The following is a 25,704-nucleotide window of genomic DNA, read 5'->3' as shown; positions in this document are numbered from 1 at the left end:
GTGAAACAATCTCTTTGATTGGACCAGGGATTCTTGTAGGTTTACTTTTTTACTAAAATAATTTGAAAGGTATGTTTCAATATAATTGATTTCCTTGAGAATCTGTATATTTTATTTTATGCATTTGATTTTGAGAAGAGTCATTAGGTTTTACCAGATTGCCTGCCAAGTCAGTCGATGGCACCAAAAAAAAGAACCTTTGTTCTAGGTTTTTCTTGATGTGCTTAGTTGCTATTGCCCTCTTTCCTTAATTATTCATAATAGATAGATATATTGGATACATCGCCCTCTTTCCTTAATTACTTTGTATTTACTTATTTGTATACATGCTGTTTTCCCTCGATAGGAAGCCATGTCCTTGAGGAGATGGGTACTCAATTTTATCTTTTTATTCCCAGCAGCTCACACAGTGCTTTGTGAATAGAAGGAATTTAATACACGTTCCCTGGGCTATCGAAGTAATGCAGTGATTTGAGTGCTGGATCTGGAGTCAAGAAGATTCATCTTCCTGAGTTCAAATCTGGTTTCAGAAACTTACTAGCTGAGTGATCCTAGGGCAAGTCACTTAATCCCATTTGCCTCAGTTTCCTCACCTATGATATAAGGAAAAGGAAATGGCAAAACACTCCAAGAAAATCCCAAATGGGAGTCATGAAGAGTCTGATATGACTGAAATGTCTAAACAACAACCACCACAAGTGGATTGTTTTTTATATGAAAAGGTACTAAGTTTTGAGTCAATGGACTTGGCATGGAATCCTGATTCCAAAATTTACTATTCGTGTGACTTGGACATATCTTCTCTCTAGCCTCTGAGATCCATCCTAGTACTCTCTATATATGCAGGACTCCACAGCAACATGTGAAAAGAGGAACCAAAACACACGCACTGAAATCTGACATTAACTCAACACCACCGGCCACCACCACCGAGTATGTGAAAAACCAAATGCTTTAATCAGTCTCTCCAGAACAGATAGATCAATTGGATACATTAATATTGACCCATAGTTGACAGTGCTATGGACCACATACAAAGCATTGCTGTGGTCAACAGCAGGTAAATATATCCACATTACAGTACCAAGCATCGGCAAGAGACAGTCATTTGTCACTTTTTCAAGAAAAGGTTTCTCTTTTTCAATATTCTATCATTGATATCAGCTTTCTCCCCAGTGCATTTTTCTTCAACAACATTAATAAGTGCATTCCTTTGTGTTTGACTCTGTCTCTTTTCTGTTCTCTCTAAATTGGTATTGGTTGCAAAGTTTATTGCTTTATTGTCTAAAAAAGAAACAGAAAGAACTCCATTGTGACTATATATTGTCATTTTGGCTACATGGTTTTGGCAACATTAGAATGCTGGGTATTTCACATCCCTAACATAAGGGGGTGGCTGGACAAGTCTGGCGTTGTGGTCATTTCAGAGTTAGGGCTCCAGGAACACAAATGGCTGTCCCCATGGGCTGCATCTTCATCTTGTGAAGCCAATGCACTGCCTCCGAAATCCTGACTCTGACCCACACTGGTCACTGCAGTGATTCCACTCTCCATTTGGCAAAAAAGAAATAAATAAAACCACCCCTAGACACTATTGGTGCATCCTCCTGGGCACTCTCTCTCTCTCTCTCTCTCTCTCTCTCTCTCTCTCTCTCTCTCTCTCTCTCTCTCTCTCTCTCTCTTCCCTGACCTGGTTCATCCCCTGTAGCAATGAAGGGGGCCAATGGAAGCTAGCAACTAACTCCAGTGCTTAACAGTGCCTGGCACATAGTAGGCGCTTAAAAAATGTTTCTTGACTGACTGACTGATTGCCCAGAAGCTGCGGGAGGCAGGGTTGTGGTACAGAATGCCATACAGTCTATAAATAAACATTTCAAGCAGGCTGTTTAATCCTGGTCAGATTACAAAGGCCAGTGTGTCCTCCATGCAGTCCCCTTTCCCCCCTCCCCCCAAGCCAAAAGCTGGCTAGAATTTCTCAAAACTGGCTAAGGAAAAGAGGTCGAATGCCAAGGCAGACTTTGACCTCCATCCTTGCCAGTTCCTACCCCCTCCCTCCCCATAGAAATAGGAAAAGAAGAGTGACAATGCTATGATTGTATCGATGAATACCTATGGTACAATTAGCAGGTCAAGCACAAATCGGCAATTTCATAACTACCTAAGTAAAAGAGCTGTACAATGACGGAGGCGTTGAAAGAATGGGAAAGTTTTTCCCTACCCCCTCAAGTAATAAAGCTATAAAAATTGATAGCATCATCAATGTTTCCAAGAATTTTCCTAGTCCAACGTGCATGGGAAATGTGCAATTGATTTTTTTTTATTCCATACAAACTGTCCACTTGTATAACTCACATCCTCAATCCACATTCATCATCAATTCACATTTGACTTTAAATACTTTTTTTAAAAGATCACCCTAAAAAAAAGGTTTCCTGAAGAAAGAAATTGGCACTCTGTCACTAAAATATATTCAATATTTTTAAATGGCTGGAGGAAAATCGGAAGCTCTTATTGTCTACGTAGGCACCATGCTACTCCTTCCTCTTAACTCTTTAAAAAAAAACACCCGAAAACTTTCTCCTATGTCACACTTCAGTCAGTGCTAGTCCAAAGAAGACTACTCCTATATTTAAGGCACTTCATTCTGAATGAGATAAGCTTTTCTGCCTCAAAATTCAATTGGAGGCCGCTACTGAGAAATTCCATTCGTCAGCCTGGCTCGTAACACCCTATATCATCTTTGTCAAACATCTAGGCTTGATATAATACAAATAATGCTACAGTTATTGCATAGGACTACACTTAAGTAGATAATGCACTGAAACTACCTTTACAACATTGTTGTATGTTAAAATTTTAACAACATTATCAAGTAACAGTAATTTGCCGATATAGTAATCTCTCTCTTAAAAAAAAATGCCAGTGAGTTTGCTGGAACAAACCCCAATTTCTATGACCGTAATGGGCATATTAATTCTATGGTTATCAGTTTGCAAGAATATTTCTATTTTTCTGTATCACTAAAAATAAATATGTAAGTTTGTTTTGTCTATAAAGCCTTGTTTACCTAATCTATTTTTACTACATCTTAAATGCATTTAAAAACATTTCCAAGTGAGACTATAATATACAAAATATTCTCAAATCTCTCTTTTAAACACAGGACCCTGCAAAAAAATCTTCCATTCAAGTGTTTATAAAGAATGCAGAAAACCAGTGAGTTTTAAAAATGTTGAAAACTTGTCATTTTAGATGCATATCCTTATAAATGAATACAAATGTATTGAAAAGAATGATGAGAATAAAGAATCCATACAAATCAAATTAACAGTACAACACATTTTTTTTAAAAATTAAAGTTCTAAAGCCAATTAGAAATGTGCCCAGTTTAGTTTTTATGCCTAGAAATGAAAAAATTTTTAAAAAGGAAAAAAAAAACCTTTCAAGTGCTCTTTGATATCTGACTTGGAAAATACATTTCTTTTTCTGCAATAAAATATTTTTCTTATGAAAAGCTCAACTACACTTATTTGAGAAGACAAGATCATAAAAGCATCGAGAAATCGAGAGTGAGATTAAAACAAGCATTTCTATTTTAGCAGTCTTGATCTCTCCCTTCTTCTTGCGCCCTGAAAGCAGCCATCGGTAATGTTTCCTAACCAAGAAACTGGCAAAAACAATTAGTTGTCCTCTAAGAGTGTAGTAGTATATCTCTTTAAATAGTCAGTGATATAAAGACTAAACAATGCTGGAAGGATATTGTATTTTTAAGGCAGCACTAATAAATCAATACATTTACAAAATAGCAAAGGGCTTTTTGGTTGCTTTACATTCTTCCATTAAACGCGTGTATTTCTTTTCCAAGTAAAGAGCTGGCATGAAATCTCAAACCAAGTTTCACCTGAATAAAAGTTGACCATGATTTTGATTCAAAATTCTATTGCTCAGAATTCTAAAGTTCACGGTGAATCCAGTTCACAGATACTGTACATGTCTTGTACAATACTTTGGAGGCATTGGTAATTTTAAAATAGAATATATGTCTTTTCACAAAATTCTAAAAAATAAAATATAGACTGGGCTATTGATGAAGCATGAAAAATCTTTATATTAAAGGAAAATTATCAAGAAAACCCCAAAAGGTAAAATCATTGAATCTACTGATCAGGAAGTGAAGCAGTTTGTGAGAAGGCCAATCATACATTTGCTAACAGGCATGATCAGTATCTTCCATACTCATGCTGCTCCTCCGGCTACTTGCTTTGGAAGCTCCAGGGGATACCGATGAGAGAAGTGGATCGGTTACCCCTACGGGGGAGAGAGTATCGTCCATCAAGATGTCTTCCAGTTTGGAGCCCATTTTTGTAGGGACACTGTAGGCAGTTGTTGTTTCAGTACCATTCCCCAAATTATTACTGAAAGTGATGGTGCCATCTGTAAGATCAAGGGTGGTTGTGCAGGTGAGGTCTGGGTGATGCTGAAGGACATCCTGACTGCAGTTTTCAAGAATTGGTTCTTGTTTGATGACACGGTTCACCAGTTCTGGGGAGCAAAGTCCCGTAGATGGAATGAGGGAAAGTCCATGTGCTCGAGCCTGCATCTCAAGTTCCTAAAATAATAATAATTAAAATGATGAATAATAATTATACTAATAATTAGATTCAAAGAAAATGGAACTCCTTTTGCTTAAAAAAAAATGTTTCATATTTGTTGCCCTGACCAACAAATTTAGAGCCAAGAGTATGGGTGATAAAGCCATTTGTGGCAAAGCCTAGGTTGGCCCATTAAAGGCAGACTCAGTCTCTCCATAATTATAATTCCTTCTGGTTTTAGATTCTGCATATCAAAATATAACCTAGTAGGCAGTAAGAATAGAAAAGAGTAATAATAACAGGAAGAGAGCAGAGAAGATCGGGGAGAGAGTTAGCCCCAGATTAGGAACAGCAAGTCTCAAGTCCTTATCCCTGAAAAGAATTTGTTGTGTGACTTTAGGCAAGTCACTAAAACAGTAAGTTCCCTAAGCACATAAATTACAGATTTATAGTCTGTCATTAGAATGGGCAATTTCCTCACCAGGGGTTCCCTATGCCAATAAAATCATCATCCAATCAATGATGATGATAAATTACAACTTGAAAGCAGCTAAAGGGGCTATATCAAAGGTTAAACATGTTTTAAAAGAGGGACTAGCCTTTCACACTACAAATAATAGGCTAACCAATGTATGTTTGTGAACAATTTATTTTTAGTCTCCTATGAAAAAAAATCACTTAATGACTTTTTTGCCTTAATTTCCTTATCTGTAAAATTTGGACAATGATATCTGTAAGTACTGAATTCACAGGGTTATTATGAAACTCAATGGTGATAATGTATGTGAAGAGCTATAATATCTTTCTATATAAAAGACATTTCTCATTACTGGGAAGCAACATGGCTCGAGGATAAGAATATCAAACTTGGAGTCATGGGACTTGAATCTGAATTCAGGTTCTGCTACTTTATATATGTGGAAACATAATACATATCTCCTTTCAGTTCCCTAAAGAAATATTAAAAATAATATTTTACTCAAAAAACCTTTCTAGACTTTTAGAAAAACTTAGAATGGAAGAATTGTCAGGACAAAAAGAAAAAGGACCTTTCTTTATGTAAATGGTTAAGAGTGATAACCAGAAATTTAATAAGAACTTTGCCTTTCCCCATCAGGTATTTCACCAGGCAATTGAGGCATCTAAAGATAATCTCCCCCTTCTATTGCCTGAAGAGATTAAGAATTGGGTCTAACCAATGAGTATCCTCTTTTGTTCAATGGGAAGCAATAAAACCACCTTCTGTTCAATTTTTATTCTTCTCCTATTCAACATTAATGAAAATAGATGAATGGGAGAAACTCTACATAGATTTCTCATTGGAAATTGGTCCAGGAGGAAAGGGATAGAACTAGAGTTGCTCCATTCTGGAATATTAACCCAAATGGCATCATAAAATATATTTTCTTTATTTAAGATCCCTATAAATGTTTCCTGAAATCTGGGGACAGTGAGCTATACTGGAAGATATGGGGGATTAAGCCAATTTAAAACTCTCTTCTCTCCCTTCTCTCTCTACCCTTCCTTTTCTCTCTCTCTCTCTTTCTTTCTTTCTCTCTTTCTCTCCCTCCTCTCTGTCCTCTGTCTTTGACTCTGTGTGTGTCTCTCTCTCCTCTCACTCTCCCCACTCTATGTCTTTGCGCCCCGCCCCCCCCATCTCTGTCTCTTTCTGACAGGAAACTGAGATAAACAGAGTTAAAAGACTTGCTTAGGGTCACAAAGCTAATAAGTGTCTGAGGTCAGATTTAAATTAAAGAAGATGAATTTTCCTGACTCTAGGCCTGGAATTCTATCCACTGTGCCAACTAGCCAGTCCAGAAATAGCTTGGATATAAATCAATGGTCTTTATAGCAAATTAGGCCTTAATCACAAAGATTTATATTAATGTTTTTGTTTTTTTTTAAAGTTCCCATCAGCAATGCAGAATGCAACCTGTCTATGCATACCCATATTGGGCAACTCTTGCCCAAATCCTCCCCAAAACTCAGGAGCAGGCCTTCATATCTTCTGACATTGCAAAGGTGAGAATCCTTAATTCTGAAGACTGTCTTTTACTAGAATATAAGTATCAGATGGTGAGCAGGAAATGAGACAGTTACCCAAGGTTCTGTCTTTTCCTTTATAAAATCTCTGGAAATACATATTTCTGCAGATGTAATTTCTGCTGTCCCAGGTCATTTAATAAAATAGCCATTTCATTGATGTTAAGGTTATAGTCTTTCTCCTGTAAAAAATTCTACATGGCTCGCTCAGTTAAAGCACAAATGAAAAGAAACCTTGATGCCCAATTTGAAAATAAATATTCACTTAAATCTTCACCTGCACGCTAATGAAAGAGAGAGAGAGAGAGAGAGAGAGAGAGAGAGAGAGAGAGAGAGAGAGAGAGAGAGAGAGAGAGAGAGAAAGAGAGACAGAGACAAAAAGACAGATTTTTTTTTATTTTTACAAAGGCAATTTTAAAAAGATAAAACTATTTCAGTAACCCTTTGGTGTGGTGTTTCATTTAAAATGTTTCTCAGCTGAACATGACACTCCACTTCTCAGCTCTGGGAATTTTCTCTGACTGTCTCCCATGCCTGGAATACTCTCCCTCTGGCTCCCTTGAAGTCCCAATGAAAATCCCATCTTCTACTCCCAAACTCTCTAAATTCTAGAACTTCCATTCTTTCATTTATTTCCAGCGTAATCTACATATAGCTTGTTGGTACATATTTCTTTGTTAGTCACATCCTTCATTAGATTATAAAGTCTTTGAGGGCAAGAACTATTTTTTGCTTCTTTTTATAGCCCCGGAGCCTGGGGTTAGCACTGCCTAAAAAATCATAGTTGCTTAATAAATGATTACTGTTAATGGATTGATTATGCATCTGGCAAAACCCTTCTGGAGGATTGCAGCCCATCTCTTTACCAAGCTCTCCATCATAATAATGCTCTCTATATTATGAAAGAGGATGTTTTGGTACCTGTCCTAGGATTTAGAAATTTAAGTTGCCTTTGTTGCTGTATTTCCAACTCGGTCGCCATTTGCCTTTGATGGCTGGATATTCAATTTCCCCATATTCTTCGTCTAAAACAAAGCTGACTTCTCTTTTGGAATAGTAACGAAATTTTAGGACTTTTGCTCGGGAAATATCCCATTAACCCTTTTCCCTGATGAACAAAATGAGTTAAAAAGGTTAAACATCTGACCTTAAACTATTGACAAACCACTTGCAGAGCCATCCAAGGAAGGAAGCCAAGGAAGGCATGTTCCAGTTTCTTCTGTCTGTTTTCAAGTTCTTTTGCCCGCTGCTGTTCTCGCTGCAGTTTTCGGATGTAATCCACAGCAAATGCGGCTAAGAACAGTAGACTAATTCCTATAAATTCTTTCTAAAATCTTTCACAAGAGGTACTTGTATATGCTATAGAAGTGTATAAATAATTACAGATTGCAAACTTTTAAGGCAGGGACTATATTTTGTCTTTTTTTTGTATGTTAGGCACAAATGAAGATTATCATTAGATAGGATCCTTGCTATACCAGCTATAGAATTTGAATTAAGGAAAAAGTAAGTCCTATTATTACATATAAATGCTAACTACAATATGAATAAGGGTAAGAGTCTGGACCTGTAAGCTCAACAATCCAGGGATATCTCAGCATGGCAATTCTCCAGATAGAGACCTGGATCTCTAATGCCTACTGACTGTGGGCAGGTCACTTACTTCTCTGTGTCCTAGGCACTTCACCAAGACTTTAAGTTATAGACAAATTGCCAATGAGCATATATAAATGACTACATATAAAAATGTCAATTAAAGTTATATTTATAGTGCTTTAAGGTTTACAAAGTGTTTTATATACAATATTTTTCATTTGAGTCTCATTACAACCCTGGGAGATTCTATATAGAGGAATAAAAATCCCTATGCTATTTTTAAATGCTAATATTTTATTTTATTTTATTTCTTAAATTTTTATTTAATTAATAAATTAAGAAAATTTTCCATGGTTGTGCGATTCATGTTCTTTCCCTCTCCACCTTCTACCCTCTCCCATAGCCAATGCTCAGTTCCACTGAAAAACCCCCATGTTATTGATGAGAGAACAGAACCCATTGTCATACCACTTGTAAAGGTTAGTGGTGTGATTGGAACTCAAGGCTTTTTGACACCAAGTCTAGCATTCTTTCCAAAACTATGATACATCTTAGAGACATCGTCTACCGTCTAAGTAGATTTAGTGACTTAAGCAAAAAGCATCTCACTCTAAGGTATTTTCACAGAGAGACTGATGGTCCCATATCATGAACCCCCAAAATGCTGGGACTCCAATGAACTCAGCAATAAAGATCATGGAATTCCATGGGCTATGTTTATGGAAGCAATGGGCTTGCCAACCAAACGAACAATCAGAGAAAGTAATGAAGGCCATGATATTTCCTGAATATGTTTCTTCCTGGAGGATTCATTTCCCTGAAAGGAAGTCCACACACCTGTATTCTGAGCAAAAGATGCCTGTTGGCATGTTCCAGTTTCTTCTGTCTGTTTTCAAGTTCTTTTGCCCGCTGCTGTTCTCGCTGCAGTTTTCGGATGTAATCCACAGATGCTTTCAAAATAGTTCCCTTATTCCAACGCATATCTCTGCAAAAGAGAATGGAGAAAAATGGACCTTTGACATTTCAGGGCTGTGAAAAAGCTAAAGTTCATTTAAACTCACCATTTTTACACCTTTTGGACCAACTTAAGCAGTCAAGAAAATGTGACTGATAAAGTGATTGTGTTTTTGTGAACTTTAATATCAAATGTGTTAGCATGCAATTTAGAGGGGGCAGCTGGGTGGCTCAATGGATTATGAGACAGGAGGTCCTGGGTTCAAAGCTGACCTCAGGCGCTCCCTAGTTGTGTGACCCTGGGTGAGTCTATTGCCTAGCTCTTATTACTCTTCTACCTTGGAACCAATAAAAATGGAAGATGAGGATTAAAAAAAAAATAGAGAGATGCTATTAGTATTGTGGTGAAATTTAAAAAAAATAGCATCACAGAATCTGAGGGATAGGAGGAACCTTAAAGAACATCTACTCCAACTTATACATGAAAAAGAATCCCTTTGTACCTTCATCAATCAGTTTGAAGGGAAGCCAGAGTAGTGGTCCTAGAGTAAGAAATATTCTAGACAGTTCAAATCTAGTCTCAGATAGCTTCTTAGCTATAAAAACTGAGGAATGCCATGTAAAATCTGTATGTATGCCTCAGTTTCCTCAAATTTAAAATAGAGATAATAGTACCACCTATTTTCCAGGTAGTGTGTGAGAACCAAATGGGAGCATTTGTAAACCACTTAGCATACTCTCTCACACACAGTAGGTGCTTTATCAATGTTTGTTCCCTTCCTTTTATTTGAAGACCTCTAGCTACATGACTGTATTTTGGTGCTACCCTTTTGAATACCTCTAATTATTCAGAAATTACATCTTACTTAAAGAAAATAAGACCCTTGAGGGCAAGGGCTCTTTTATTGTCTTTATAATCTTTGTACCTAGCACATAGTAGGTGCTTAACAAATTTTTTTTTAAGTTAAATCTCTCTCAGTGGTAGTTGCAGAAATGTTAACAATGATAAACTACTATTGACATCAATAATGAATAAAATATCACATATAAAAATAGTTATTATAGCTGACATTTCTACCATGCCTAAGATTTGCAACACCCTTTAATTCATTATCTTATTTTATTCTCTCAATAATGCTGTTATTTTTAGTCCAATTTTCCTGATAAAAGGAATAAGGCTTTGTTTATTATTTTGTTTTTGAGTCATAGCTGACTCTTTAGGACTCCTTTTTAGAGCTTTTCTTAGCAAAGATACTGGAATGGTTTGCCTGTTCTTTCTCCAAATCATCTTCCAGATGAGGAAACTGGGGCAAAAAGGGTAAAGAGACTCATCCCCAGGTTACCCAGCTAGTAAATGTCTGAGGGCAGATTTAAATTAGGAAAGTTTAGTCTTCCTGACTCCAAGCCTGGTACTCTCTGCCATCTAGCTGACCCATGTCTAAAAAGGCTAAGAAAGTTTAGGGACTTACCAAGAGGCCACCAAGATACTAAGTGTCCAAGGAAGGATCTGAAACCAGATCTTTCTGATGTCATTAAATCTAGCACTCCATCTGTATCTGTCACAAAGGGGCTCTATGACCCTGGAGAGCTTGTCTACACCTCATCAGCCTCATCATTCTCATGGGGTTGTCATGAAGCTCAGATGAGACAGCCTTTTAAAAAGTATTAATAGAGTACCACGTAAACAGAAGTTACTGTCATTTTAATTTGGGGGTGGGGTGGGAGATGTCAGACTCAGGAATTCATCAATAGACAGAACTCCAAATATGGAAGCTCTCCCTACCAGTGCAGGTTGGCAACTCATCCGAAAATTATAACTTTAGAACATCACCCAGGGGCACTGATAGGTTAAACAATGAGCTCACAGGTCACACAGCTAGAAGTCAGAGACAGGACTGGAATCTAGGGCTTTTTGATCCTAAGATCTGCCTACAATTTATTCCAACAGGTTGCTTTTCCTTTCCTTTTTCTTTTCCTTTCCTTTCCTTTCCTTTCCTTTCCTTTCCTTTCCTTTCCTTTCCTTTCCTTCCCTTCCCTTCCCTTCCCTTCCCTTCCCTTCCCTTCCCTTCCCTTTCCTTTCCTTTCCTTTCCTTTCCTTTCCTTTCCTTTCCTTTCCTTTCCTTTCCTTTCCTTTCCTTTCCTTTCCTTTCCTTTCCTTCCCTTTCCTTTCCTTTCCTTTGTTTTCTTTTTCTTTCCTTCCCTTACTTCTTTCCTTTCCTTTCCTCTTCTTTTCTTTTCCTTCTTTTTTTAAAAAGTTTTTTTTAAATTTCTTAAAAAACTCTTTCCTTCTGTCTTAGAATTAATACTGTGTTTTGGTTTGAAGGTTTAGGCAATGGGGGTTAAGTGACTTGTCCATGGTCCCACAGTGAGGAAGAGTCTGAGGACACATTTGCGAAGATACCTCTCTTTTCTAGACCTAGCTCTCAATCTACTGAGCCATCTTAGCTGCCCCAGCAGGTTGCCTTTCAATGACAATGATCATGGGAAGATTAGAGAGTGGACTTGGCATTTTGCAGTTGTAGGGAATTATTTGAGGAGAAAATGCCCTCTGCCAATGCAAAGCTGGTATTTTCTCCATAACTTAGGGTCTTGGAGTTCTCTATAGCAGAAGAGTTAAATACAGGCAGCAAGCAGTGCTCCTGAGTGCAGCTTCAAGCAGATTAATTTGTAATTGGGAAATAGTTAACAAAATAGATAAGAAAACAATAAAACATTGGAATATTTTAAAGCTAACTCAATACGGGCAGCTAGGTGGCACCATAGTGCACAGAGTGTCAGACATGAAGTCAAGAAGACTCATTTTCCTGAGTTCAAATCTGGCCTCATACACTCATTGTATGACCCTGGGCAAGTCACTTCACCCTATTTGTCTCAGCTTCCTCATCTGGAGAAGGAAATGGAAAACCATTCCAGTATCTTTGCCAAGAAAACCACAAGTGGGGTTACAAAGAGTCAGACACAACTGAAAGGACTGAACAACAACAAGGTATCTTCATGTGTGGATTAGTGGATTCTGTTTCCATTAGAGGCTGCAGCCAATAGTCTGAGGAAAGTCACACAGACATGTATGTGACAGGGCAGTACTTCAATCTATTCTTGATCCATTATGGCATACTATTTGTTCATTATAATTGTAATTAATAATTAATATTAATGATTATTTAATGTGTATTATTTAGAACTCATCCATAAACAACCACCTGGTCAGAAGTTTCATGTAAAGCATGGAAATACATACTCAGTGTCATTAAGATGAAGCAATAAATGAATAGCATTGGCTGAATCTAAATAGTGGAAAAAATAATTTCTCCCTGAATGGTCAGAGTGTCTCCACCCAAGAAAAATTAATCTTATTCTTGAGGCCCCTATACAGAAGTACTGATGCCAGATAATTGAAGTTAATTCCATACTCTTTTCCCAATTTCAAATGAACAAACATTTATTATGTGTACTCTGCTTGGGTTGGAGATGCAATGGTTCAAAGACTAGAAACAGAATGGTTCAAACCAAAGCTTGTAAAGAACTTTCTCTAGTGGTCATCCACAGGATTCAATAATGGCTCAATGAGGGGGAATGGCATTATGACTCCATCACAGAAAAAGAATGCTCTTGTCCTGCCATGTCCCACTAGCTATAATCCAATAGTTCTCCTCCCTTTCTCTGTCAAATCTCGTAAAATGGCTATTTATATACTTGATGCCTTCCCTTTTCTGACTTGCTTTTAAACTCTCTGTAATCTGGCTTCCAACCTCATCTTCTCAACCAAAACTGCTCTCTCCAAAGTTACCAAGCTCCCTTAATTGCACAAATTGATGGCCTTTTCTCAATCCTCATTCTTCTTGACCTCTGCTGCATTTCACACTGTCTCTCCTCTCCTGGCTTTCAAAGGACCACTCTTGGCTTTCTTCCAATCTGCCTGATCATTCCTTTCTTTTCTCTTTGATGGATCATTATCCTTGTTATTCCCCTTGTTAGATTGTGAATCTTGAAATTCCTCAGACTTGTGAATGTTAAAAGATTCTCAGACTCTACCTTAGAACATTTGGTTAAGACCATTCCCCATTTTAAACAATGATGCTACTTAGATCTAAAATGTGAGAACTCTACTTAGATCAGAAATGGGAAGACCTCTACTCCACCCATACTTAAGACTGCTTTAGGGAAGAAAACTCCTTGCAGAACAATGAAAAGTACTTAAACCCATACTTAAACCATGCCTATTTTTAGAATTATTACAAAGGGGTGCTAAGTATCTATAAAGGTCAGGCAACTTGTGAACTTAAAAGGAGCAAAGAGGAAAAAAACTTACACAGAGATTCTAACCTACTCAGGTGTGGATTACTAAAAGGATTAATCTACTCAGGTGTGAATTCAGAATGGGCTGTCCTTTGAAAAACGTCTACTGTGATTGGTAGATGTAAAGACTTAGGGAGGTGACATAGGAGAAATTTCCCTTTAAATAGGAGCTCAGATAGGAGCTCAAGGGACAGTCTGAAACATTCAGTGAGAGGATTAAGCTGATGAAAGCAGCTGAGATGATGCTGGCCTGGTGTCACTAGAATCCCTTGTTTGGACAGATCTTGTGGTGAGTGATTAAGATATAAGGACTGACTGATCTTTCCTTTAGGCTTAGGCCTGGGTTGGCCAAGGCTGCCTGGGCCGGCCTATTCTTTTCTCATTAATTCCCTTTCTCTCTCTCTTTAATTCCTCATTGTATTATTAATTAAAATCTCTATAAAACCCAGTTGACTTGGGTATATTCATAATTGGGAATATTTCCCTGGCGACCACCTTATATTTGATTTAAAACAAGACACTGTAGTGAAAACATATTTTCTACGTTCACAATTTACTCACCCACTCTTATATCTATCACAATTTATATCTTCAACTATTTAAAACTCACTACAGTTTATGACCTCAACCATTTTAACTCTTACAATTTATGGCTCCCACTCTTTTAAATGCCACAAGATCTTGGGCCTACTTCTCTTTTCTCTCTACACTTTCTCCCTGGCTAACCTCATCAGCTTGTGAGGGTTCAGCGGTTATCTCAATATAGCTGAGTCCCAAATCTATCTGCTGTGTTGGGTGCCATTCCTTCATCACCAATTACTACTGGCCGTTTTGGGCTTGCTGTCCCACGGGCATCTCAAATTCAATATCTCCAATACTGAGCTCATTATCTTTTCCTCCAAATTCTCTCCTCTTCCAAACTTCCTTATTTCTATCTAGAGCACCACCACCCTCCCAGGCACCAGGGTTCAAACCCTGAGTTCTAACTCTGCAAGCCAAATGCTGTCATTTTTACCTATACCTTATCTCTTGTATTCTCCACTCAAAAAGTTCCTATTCTAATTCAGATTGTCATCACCCTTTACCTAGACTACATCAACACTCTCCTATTTGGTCTCTCTGCCTCAAGACTTTCCCCACTCCAATCTGTCCTCCATTTGGTGATACTCTTAATGGGAAAAAAAAAAGCATTATTCTATTCAATGAACTCCAATCTTTTGTCCAGCATTAAAGCCTTCCAAACCCTTCTTCATTCCTTTCTTTCCAGTTTTCTTACACATTACTCCTCGCCTTGCACTCTATAGTCTGGCCACGCTGGCCTCCCTGTTGCTCCTTGCACAAAACACTGCACCTCTCATCTCTTCATTAACTGTTATCATTTCTGTGATGCTTTCCTTCCTCATTTCTACTTCGTTAGAATCCCAGGTTTCCTTCAAAACTTGCCCTTTATAAATACTTGTTGATTTATTAAAATAACTTTGAAGAGCAAAATCCTAACAGTGAGAGAAACATAAACAGAAGAGCGCAGGCCTTAAGTAAGTCAAAGCAGCATTTGGTCCAGGCTAGGAACAGAGAAGTAGCATTTCAAGGTTGGGCAGAACTATTTCAACTCTGCTTTCTAGTTTTTACTTTGGCACGACACTCAATCAATTCATGCATGTGTGCTCGGGACTTCTACAGAGTGCAATCTATTTTATTTCAACAGGGTGAACAAAGAGAATGACAGTGGTTGGTTCACCTAATGAAATACATAAACTTCCCATTTCAAAGAAAGAAAAAGAAGAGATACAAATACTATCTTTTGCTACTGCCCCATCTTTTAATAATATTTGTCTAAAGAGGTTCCCAGGCTACAGTTAAAATAAAAATCTGCTTTTTGAAAAAAAGGGAAAGCTGACAGAGAATAGGAAAATGGGAATTCAATTTCAACTCTCATGCAAGGCTGCCTGTAGCAAATGAAGGTCACAGCCCCATAGTATTATAAAATAGTGCTGCTCAATGGAGAATTTGGATGTTTCAAGTTTTAAAATGACTTTACTTGGAAACTAGGAAGTGAAATGTTGAAAATTCAAAATTCACTCAGACACTCATTATGTAGCTTACAATGAATGGGAAATTGTTTTATTATTTTATTTTGTCACAATCCACTGTCAATCACATATATATCAAATTTCTTAAGCCTACCATAGGCATGTCCTGATTTCATTTTTCCTTTATTTGGGAGAGTTAAAGGGCCATGTTCAGAGACTAATTCCACAGTGCATAACGTAGATGCTATTAAGACATATACTTCCTCAAGCCATCTTGTGTCAAAAGTGCCAATTTCAAATGAGCTAAACAAGTATCTTTCTTATTCTGTATGCCGTTCTGGCAGATCCTTACAAGAGCAGGAATAGAGGAAGGGGAATCCTCTAGATGAATTTTATCAGTGAAAAAACATGAAGGTTAAAGAGCTTAATTATCCAGCTTGTACTGAAGAGCAGAACAAGAGCTATGATTTTCTAAAAGTATCATCTGCAATTAACAAATATCAGAGAGGTACGTGTGGCTACAGGTTTTCATAAAATCAACTCTGTTCAGGCTTCCGAGAACTCCTCAAAATGAGTGTGCTGGACTGTAGTAACCTTTTCTAATCATTACTGCTGAGTTCTAATCATTACGTGTGGGTTCATTAGAAAATATGGGCAACATCTCATTCATGGAGGTCCAAAGCTTGCCAAAATGTTGTTTAAAAATCTCTGGGGTCCCTGAGGCAATAAATAATATTTTAAAATAAAAGAATAAACAAACAAAACTCCAAGAATCTTTGGATGGTCTTATCTTTCTGGTGATTGGATCCTTGGTCATCTTTCTTACATGATGCCTACCTCTCCCCAGGCCCTATAAAATCAGTATATGGTAGAAGAGAAAGCGTATATGGGCTGATGAGAGCCACAACAGCTCCTGAGAATGTGGAAAAGGAAGAATATGATAAGATTAATGGACTAACCAAAACAGAGGGTCCCAATTCTATAATAAATCAAAATTATAGAAGTTTCTTTAATGTTAAGAAGACTGTCTCTATTTCAAGAGTACCTGTAAGTATTTGGAGATAGAATTACGCCACAGAAGAATATAAATGGAACAAACAACACACAACTGTACTCACGGGTCATTTGACTTTGGTATCAAAGTGCCTAGCTCTTTAATGCGGTCATTGATGTTAAATCTCCTCCGTCGTTCGACTTCAAGGGGGAAAAAATGTAAGAAATATTTATTAGGAATAAAACACATATTCACTTGGAATGTCTCATTAAGATACTCATGAAGGGTAGCTAGGTAGCTCAGTGGATTGGGAGTCAGGTCTACAGATGAGAGATTTGGAATTCAAATCTAGCCTCAGACACCTTCTAGCTGTGTGTCCCTGAGCAAGTCATTTAACCCCAATTTGCTTTGCTCTTACCACTCTTCTGCCTTGGAATTGACACTTAGAATTGATTCTAAGATAGAAGATAACAGTTTGCTGTTTTTTCTTAAAAACAGCTTTGCTTTTTTTCTTAAAGATACTATTATAGTGGGAAAGACCACCGGATGAGCAGTCAAAAGGACCAAGATTTGAGACCCAATCTTGTCACTCTGTGAGCTTGGGCAAGGAAATATACTGGATTGCAGTGGCTGCATCTAGAAAATGAGAGGGTTTGACTGGATGTGCTCTAGGGTCTTTCCCAACACCAATGACCCATGTAAATCTAAAGACATTCATAAACGTCAAAGGAAGTATTCAATCTTCTATGTGCTACACCACACTCTTCCATAAGGTCATAGGTGTGTGTGTATATACATACATATATATATATATATGTATATATTTGTGCATATGTAGTATTCAATCCCCTCATCTACTATCATATTCCTTATTACCCATCGTGTATTATACATGTTTATGTATATATATATATATATATATATAAAGAAATATATATATACACACACATCCATATATAAAAATATTTATATATATATAGACATTGACTCGGGGACCTCTGACTCTTAATTTATATAAAATATTAAAAATCAAGTGAAGTTTCCCCCTACATAATATATGTATATACTGTGCCTATCATATATAGTTTATATAATAAATAACTATAGCTTATATAATATACTTTATATAACATAAATATAGCTTATAGAAATTTTATCATTAAATATGATCATTTATATATATATCTGCTTTTTATAATCATGATCTAGTCTACATAATATATATATAGTTAATACAATTACATATGATAGAGTTTACATAAATACGTGCATAGTTTCTTATAAGATGAACTATTCACTTTTATTAACTGTTATCGATTTGTGTGACTCTGGGCAAACACCTAAATGCTTCCAGTCAGCTCTGGCCCTGAGCTATGTGGCAGGTGCCACTCTGTATTGATGAAGGAAGGTCCCTCACTGAGAGTTCTCTACTCCAGTGTTATCGCAGGTCTGAACAAACAAAGCTCCTGTTCTTATTTGCAAAACGATGAGAAAATGAACAAGAGAAATGTTTTATTTCAACAGCCTCAATTAGAATCTATTTAGTACAATTTGAAACTTGATTAACCAGAAGGCTCAAGGAACAGAGTATTTTAATAAACTATTTAAAATAACTGAAAATTAATGAGAAACCCTTCTTTGTGCAAATGTTGTTGGGGGAAAATATTTCTATACCATCTGAGTCCACTTTCTTGCCTTGGGAAATGAAGTCTTTTGAAGAATACTAAATCTTTCTTTATAATGTTGGGAATCTAAGAGGACCTTGGAGCCATTACCATGAAGGTAGCTCTTCCCACTGGATAGGTCAGGAGTTGCAAAATATACAGGACACTGTAGCTGTAAGGTTTGCTTTTCTTTTGTTTTTAATCCCTTCCATAGATCTGCTTCTCCCCCCCCCCCCCTTCCATGTTGTGCCTCCTTTTTCTTAAAATCCAACTATGGAAACAGATTAATAAAATAAATTCCCAAACAAGACAGTGTCCGATGTTCTTTCCAGCCCTTGCGGAGCACCAGTGGAGATTACAGGTTCCATTAAACAAGGTTTCATGATTTCTTATAAGTTGCACATATTATTTAAGTTCTAGCTCTGAGGAGTTCCTCTAAATAACACTCTTCAAAAACTCTTGAGATTTTGACTTTTAAATATTAATTTCTAACTACAAGACAAGATTTTGAGAGCCTTATTTACATAATTTTTAGCTGATCAAGTTTACTGTTTCCTGTCAAGACTGAATATTTATCTATTAAAGAATTTTCTTCAGACTTCAGAGATCATCTGGTTTGGACAAGTTTCAACCCAACCCTCCATATTTCATTTAAAGGAAGTCCTCTATGATGAGTTCTATTGCCCTAATTATCCAGTTATCTCTTTACTTTAAAAGGAGGGAAATTAATTTTTTTTTAAAAAACCACTTTACTTTTGTAGAATTTTAGCCACTGAACCCAATCCCATAACACAGAGTGGCATCCATTGCCTACTTTGAAATCTACAACTGTTGGATAACCAACAGGAGCCTCAGAATTCCTTGAGTTCAATCCCTTCATTTTACAGATGGGAAAAATGAGGCTCTAAAATATATGGTAGTCCTGAGACTAGAACCCAATTACCAGGGTTTTCCTTCCCACTAAACCACAAGGCTTCCCTCACTTATGAAGGGAAAAATAAAGCTATTGAAAGACTAAACACTGGAGGAAATGATCTAAGGATGCATAACAAATATAAAATGTTGAAAGTAAACCACATCATAGTCAGCATCATGTTTTTAGATCCCTGTTCTAGACAGAAGGTGAAAGCATCTCACCCATTCCCTGTCCTTTTTGCCAAATAACATGCTATTTGTTTCAAATCTCTCCAAAAATAGAGATTTCAATATCTCTTTTAGTTACATTGCTGAGTGAACAACATTCTTAATTAGGTAGTTGGGGATCAATCTTCCCTCTCACAAAAACACTTCAAAGAAGACAGTTACTAGGAAAGGAAATCAGTCTAACAAAAATTGGTTTAAAGATAAAAGAGGAGAATAAGTATGATCTTTAGTTTTTTCTAAAGTTTTCTAACAAACTTCTTCATGGGAATTTTTCTAATTAAAAGCCACATTAATATGATGAAAGACATTCACTGGTTTCCAAAAACACAAGTAACATTCATAACCAAAAGATGAAAATTATTTCAGTCATGCAGTTGACTCAGAAATGAACAAAAGTAACTTACTTAAATTGTGATTGTCCTTTTTTTGTCTCTCTTTGGCCAATGCCCTTGCTTCTGATTCTGTAGGAAAAATACACGCTGTGCACGTGAATGAAGTAATTAGATGTTGGAAATGTTCGAGGAACAAAATGCAATTTGCAAAACATTTAATCTTCTAATCATGTGGATGTGAATCTCACTTAAAATGAAACATAAAAATTAGCATTTTCACATCACCATTACCAAATGAGATTAATTTGTAATTACTTTGTATTTTTCATTTATTTACATTGTTTCCCCTGAGAAGAATGTATACTCTTTGAGGGCAAGAACTGTTTTTCTTCATCTGCAATTTCTAGTACAGCACTTGATACATTCTAAAAGCTAACTAAATTCTTGTTGAATTGAATTGAATTGAATACATTTGTTCTCTCTGAATGAATTGTTCCCAAAAGTTTAATGAATACTTGTTGAACGGAACAGGAATCAATTAAAATTAAGATGTGACAGTAAGATGAGAAAGTCATTGCTAAAACTCACTTCAGTACCTGAAAGATTTGTGATTTCATCTGTGTCGGTATTCGCTTTGCTGGCACATAATTAGAACTCTGTAACACCTAAAGTTCTCTATAAATGTAAGCTGTTATTCATAAAAGAACATCCCTGGGAGCTGATGTGGGAGAAAAAAATCACTATCTGGCTATGGCGATCTTGATGAACCTCTGATCTTAGCTGGGCTGGTCCTTGCACCACAGTCATAAAATTCAAGACCATGCTCGCATTCAAAGTGTTCCCAGCTTTTGGAGAGTCTGACTAGACCTCATGATCCAGCACCAGGGCTTAGAGAATTAATGGTACCAAAATGAACAGAGGCACTGGAGTAGGGTCTTAGTGAATGCAAAAATGAAACCTTACAATCTTTAACAGTTTTTGCAATGATTCCCTGAAGAACAGTAAAAATAAAGTTGTTTCCAAGGCATTAGTGTAATGACCAAACTCAAAGGGAACTTTTGGTCATCATAATATTTCTCCAAATGCCATTATTTCTACCCCTAGGATTGAATTCTTGTCCAAGCCTTCATGCCACTTCTTGGCCTTGCCCCATATACTTTGGCTATCATCTTCATCTCCTTACCACTGTCCACTTACCACTTGGGACACCAAGATCTGAAAAGGGAACTTTCACCTTATCTTGTCTAGAATGAGGCCTCTCAGCCACTTCCAGACTATCACTATCTCAAACTGCCAGCCTTCTTCATCTCTAATCTTTGCCTCTTCCCTTTATATGCAACATTCTGCTGCTGAGAATGCAAGCACCTTGAGAAAAGGGGCTGCCATCTTGCTTATCTGTATTCAAAACCCAACTCTTGGCCCAGTACCTGACACATGGTAAAAATATAATAAATGTTTTAGATATCAATCCATCAGTAGGAAAAAAAAATCACACTCAAGTGGCTTAGTAGTAAAAGAGTCAGGCCCAGAGATGGGAGGTCCTGGGTTCAAATTTGGCCTCAGCTATGTGACCCTGGGCAAGTCACTTGACCCCCATTGCCTAGCGCTTACCACTCTTTTCTGCCTTGGAACTAGTACACAGCATCAATTCTAAGACAGAAGATAAGGGTTTAAATACATATATACATATACATATATACATACAGTTGTATATATAAACATATACATTGTTGTATATACATATAGTTGCTATGTCACACTAACATACACATACACACATATATTTATAAACATGGCAACTAAATTACTGAGGGCTTTCACTAGGCATGTCACATCTTTAGGACTAATTTATAAAAATAAGCCTTACTAGGTACTTTGGCAAGAGCAAAGTGGCTTACTCCAACTGAAACAATTACCTCTGAAAACACTGTTATCATTTTCTATGATTTTGCAAAGTGCTTTTCTCACTAGAAGGTAGATATTTGAAGTACGTGTTCTTACTCTCATTTTATGAATGAGAAAACTAGGTAGTGTGGTAGAGTAGAAATGGAGTTCTCCATTAAAGTTCCAACTACACTACTTCCCGTTGTTGTTTAGTAGATTTTTAGTCATGTCTGACTCTTTGTAACCCCATTTGGGGTTTTCTTGGCAAAGATACTAGAGTCGGGCATTTCCTTTTCTAGAAAAGGAAACTGAGGCACGCAAGGTGAAGGGACACACAACTAGAAAGGGTCTGATCTGGAAGATGCGTCTTTCTAATTCCAGGTCAGGTATTCTATCCACTGCACCAACTAGCTGCCCCTTACTTCTTCCGAGCAATACAATTTTTAGCCTGAGTTTTTGTTGTTGTTGTTAAATGGAGATAACGCTATCTCCCATGTGGGAAAAATTGTAAGAAAAATGCTTTTTCGAATTTAATACTTATACAACAATATTGTTCTATCTATATAGTATTCTAAAATCATATCAATATAGCATATATTCAGTCACACTAACCTATAGAGTATATTCTGTAAATATGATTATATATGACATAGAGTATGAACATCAAATATAACATTCAATTTTTTACCTTATTGCAGAATCAATTTCTTCCAAGTTCAAATCAAAGTCCTATCCATTTAGAGTACACTAAAGTGTTTTTTTTTTTGTTTTTAACATCATCTAAATTCTTAATTCTGTCCATTACTAAATATCCTTCTTAGCTTCCTCCTTTTTTGCTTTATTTACACAGAATCTGGTCTACAGAATGCTCAGGTTACAAATATCCAAATCACATCCACTTTAACAGTATCTTTGATTTTGGAAAGGGCAGCTACATGGTACAGAGGAAAAAGTGCTAACTTGCAAGTCAGGAAGTTTCCATTTTCCTGAGTTCAAATCCAGTCTCATACACTTAATAGTTGTGTGACCCTGGGCAAGTCACCTCACCCTGTTTGCCTCAGTTTCTTCATATATAAAATGAACTGGAGAAGGAATAGCAAATGGCTCCAATATTTCTACCAAGAAAAAATCAAATGATATAAATAATCAGACACAACTGAAATAACCAAACAACAAAGATTTTAGGAAATGGAATTTGAAATCGACTTCAAAAAGTTCACATAGTCAATAGAAGTGATTCTCCCATTTTACCACAACCACTTGCTGCTAAGCATTATCGGTTTACATTATGGGTACCATGTTTAGGCACAAGATAATCCTGGAATGTAAGTGTAAAATGCTTTTTGGACTTCCAGATATTTTAAATCTATAAGATTAATTAAATGCTACTCTCCCCAATTTTTTTTGACACACACACACACACAAACACACGCCACTGCATAAAATCTTGTACATTCTATTCTCTCCACTGATATATGCTTAGACTATGGCAAAAGCCTGCTGGTTGGCTTTCCTGGCTCTAGTCTTTTCCCTCTCTAGTCTATTCTCTATTCAGATAAAAATTTTCTAAGGTCTAACTATACTATCTATGACTTCTGCTCAATAAACTCTAGCTCCCCATTGCTTCTAAGATCAAATAAGAGATCCTATTTGGCTTTTAACATACAACCTTCCCCACCTGACCCCTTCCTCCATTCCCAAGCTTCTCACTTGCTTCCTGTCCATAGCAATCATCCAATAACAGTGACCTTCTTGCTAATTTTTTGCACATTATACTGCATTTCCTGACCCTATGCCTTTGCCTTAGCCTTAGCTGTTGTCCATGCTTGAATGTCTTCCAACTCTCCATCTCCTGGCTTCCTTGACTTTCTTCAAAGCTCATATCAAATCACTCCTTCTGCAAGAGGTCTTTCTCAAATTCTCCTCAGCAACTTCTACTCCTAGTGCCTTCCCTCTGATATTTCTTCCAATTTCCACTGCCTAGGCCTAGATCTTAAATGTTCATAGTCCTCTGCATTTTGTCTGCCCCACTAGAATAGAAGCTCCTTGAGGGCAGAGAGCATTGACTCTTCTCTATGAATACCTAACACTTAGCATAGAGCCTGGAACATAATGGGTGCTAAAATATATATATATTTAAAGATCGATTGGTTGTTGACCGACATATTTGGGAGCAGGTGCATCTTTTTCCCTATAGTTCCTCTTTCCTTCTACTACCCAAAGGACTGGGAAATTTGAAAACAAAAAGCCTCTAATAGAAGAAAGTGTGTAAAATTCAAAATGGTAGCTCAGAGTTTCAAATATGCTAAGCATTAAAGGAAATGATGTCTTGGGGCAGCTAGGTGGCACAGTGGATAGAGAGCCAGGCCTAGAGACGGGAGATCTTGGGTTCAAATCTGGGCTTAGATACTTCTCCCTGACAAGTCACTTAAGCCTCAATGCCCAGCCCTTACCATTTTTCTGCCCTGGAATCAATACTCAGTATTGACTCTAAGGTGGAAGGTAAGGGTTTTTAGGTCAAAATAATAATAAATAAATGAAATGATGTCATTGGCAATTATATAACTGCCTCAAATTCTCCCCGTATCTGTCTCTGTGAATTGCAATTTAGGCTTTCTCTTGTAATAAATCTCTTGCACATGACATAGCAAATATATGCAAAGTCTCCAAAGAAGTAAACAAGAAATGTGTTGCCACTATTCTTAAAGCTGAAACACTGTCTTGTATGCGGAATGTAGAAAAAGTGAATCCAAACTGCAAATACCCACAAAGATTCTGCTCTCCAAAGTAGAAATCATTGAACACCAAAGCCCTGGACTGTGCACATTTGGGGACATAAAGTAAGTGCTACTTCCTACGCCCCAAGGAACTTACATTATAATCAGGGGAATGAAATATATACAACAACTAAAAGGTCTAGAAAATAAAGCAGCATCTCTGAAATGTCTTCTCTAATATAATGGTAAAGGCATCTGTATTGAAAGAATGATCATGACGGGATGGGTTTAATCAGGAAAAATTTATAATAAAAAAGTGTTTTGAGTCAGAGCTGGAAAGGAAGTCACCAGTAAACAGTTAGAAAATATTATGAATAAAGCAGTATCTGGAGCATGATGGCAACAGAAACAGAAAGTGAATTGACTTGGGTGGACCAGACAGAGCTGCCATATTTAAAAGATGGAGAATTTGACATAACTCAGTTTTCCAAATAAATGTTCAGAGAACAAAAAGGAAATGAGCGCCAAACTGGAGACTTTTGAAAAATAAATACATGACATCAATAAATACATTGAATTTACAATTTACCTGTGAGTTCCCTTTTTGATATTGGGAAGATTGGCTGGACAGGAGTTGCTGATTGCCAGCCCTGGAGGTGGCATGCCTTGGTTGCCATAAAGGTCAATCAAATTTCCAGAAACAGGTAACTATGAGAGAAGGAGAAACCCCAAAATCATTTATTCCTAAGGAGGTTCTAGGATACACAGAAATAGCGTGTATGTCATGCAACATCAATTTAAAAAAAGAATCACTGGAAAGCATTATCTATTCTTTTATAGAAGTCAGAAGTATTTATCTTCTCATCTATCTACATTACCAAAAGTAAGGATATATTCTCTTTTCCCAGTTTTACAGGCCTTCCTGACTTGCAAGCTGGTGCTGCTATGTAGTATGTCAAGCATATATGTCACAATGAAGAGCATATTCTGACCACTAGTCATTCAAGTCAAGTTATTAATAGAAATGGAACTAAAAGTACTAGTTTAAAAGAAATGTACTTAACAATGAATACCGCTCCTTTAGCAGCTAGAGCTTTTTTCTTTCATTACCTTTTTTTTAAACATGTCATTTGTTTATTGGAAAAATCATATTACCTATCTATTTGAATGTGTTAAAATATACTTTCAAATGAACATATAATATGAATCCGTATTCTTTCATTACTTTTAAAAACTTTTAACAGAAACAAAAGAGTTGGTTTCTTCTTATACCACAAGAGGGAGCCCACGGACTCTTCAAAATGAACTAAAAAATTAGGAAGGAAGGAAGGAAGGAAGGAAGGAAGGAAGGAAGGAAGGAAGGAAGGAAGGAAGGAAGGAAGGAAGGAAGGAAGGAAGGAAGGAAGGAAGGAAGGAAGGAAGAAAGGAAGAAGGAAAGAAAGGAAGAAAGGAAGAAAGG

At 36.9% G+C, this 25,704-nt stretch overlaps 1 protein-coding gene and 1 long non-coding RNA gene across 2 annotated transcripts in view; one reads left to right on the top strand and one right to left on the bottom strand.

Annotated features, from left to right (window-relative positions):
• Positions 1-934: 934 nt before the first annotated feature.
• The window catches only part of MITF (melanocyte inducing transcription factor), a 294,197-nt gene continuing 269,427 nt past the window's right edge, over positions 935-25,704 (bottom strand). Inside the window, 6 exon segments of the mRNA XM_001372678.4 lie at positions 935-4,609; positions 9,069-9,216; positions 16,630-16,705; positions 19,717-19,773; positions 24,835-24,850; positions 24,852-24,953. Of these exon segments, the coding sequence (XP_001372715.1) occupies positions 4,208-4,609; positions 9,069-9,216; positions 16,630-16,705; positions 19,717-19,773; positions 24,835-24,850; positions 24,852-24,953 (801 nt within the window). The 3' untranslated portion in view covers positions 935-4,207.
• LOC130455420 (uncharacterized) overlaps positions 13,610-25,704 on the top strand; it is a 21,512-nt gene continuing 9,417 nt past the window's right edge. The window contains exon 1 of the long non-coding RNA XR_008913371.1: positions 13,610-13,770. This is a non-coding gene — a long non-coding RNA (uncharacterized LOC130455420). The remainder of the gene's footprint in view (positions 13,771-25,704) is intronic.

This window comes from Monodelphis domestica, chromosome 7, assembly GCF_027887165.1.
Source record: "Monodelphis domestica isolate mMonDom1 chromosome 7, mMonDom1.pri, whole genome shotgun sequence".
Classification (NCBI taxonomy): Eukaryota; Metazoa; Chordata; class Mammalia; order Didelphimorphia; family Didelphidae; genus Monodelphis; species Monodelphis domestica.
The sequence above is the reverse complement of the archived record's forward strand: the minus strand, read 5'-3'. Positions and strand labels throughout refer to the sequence as shown.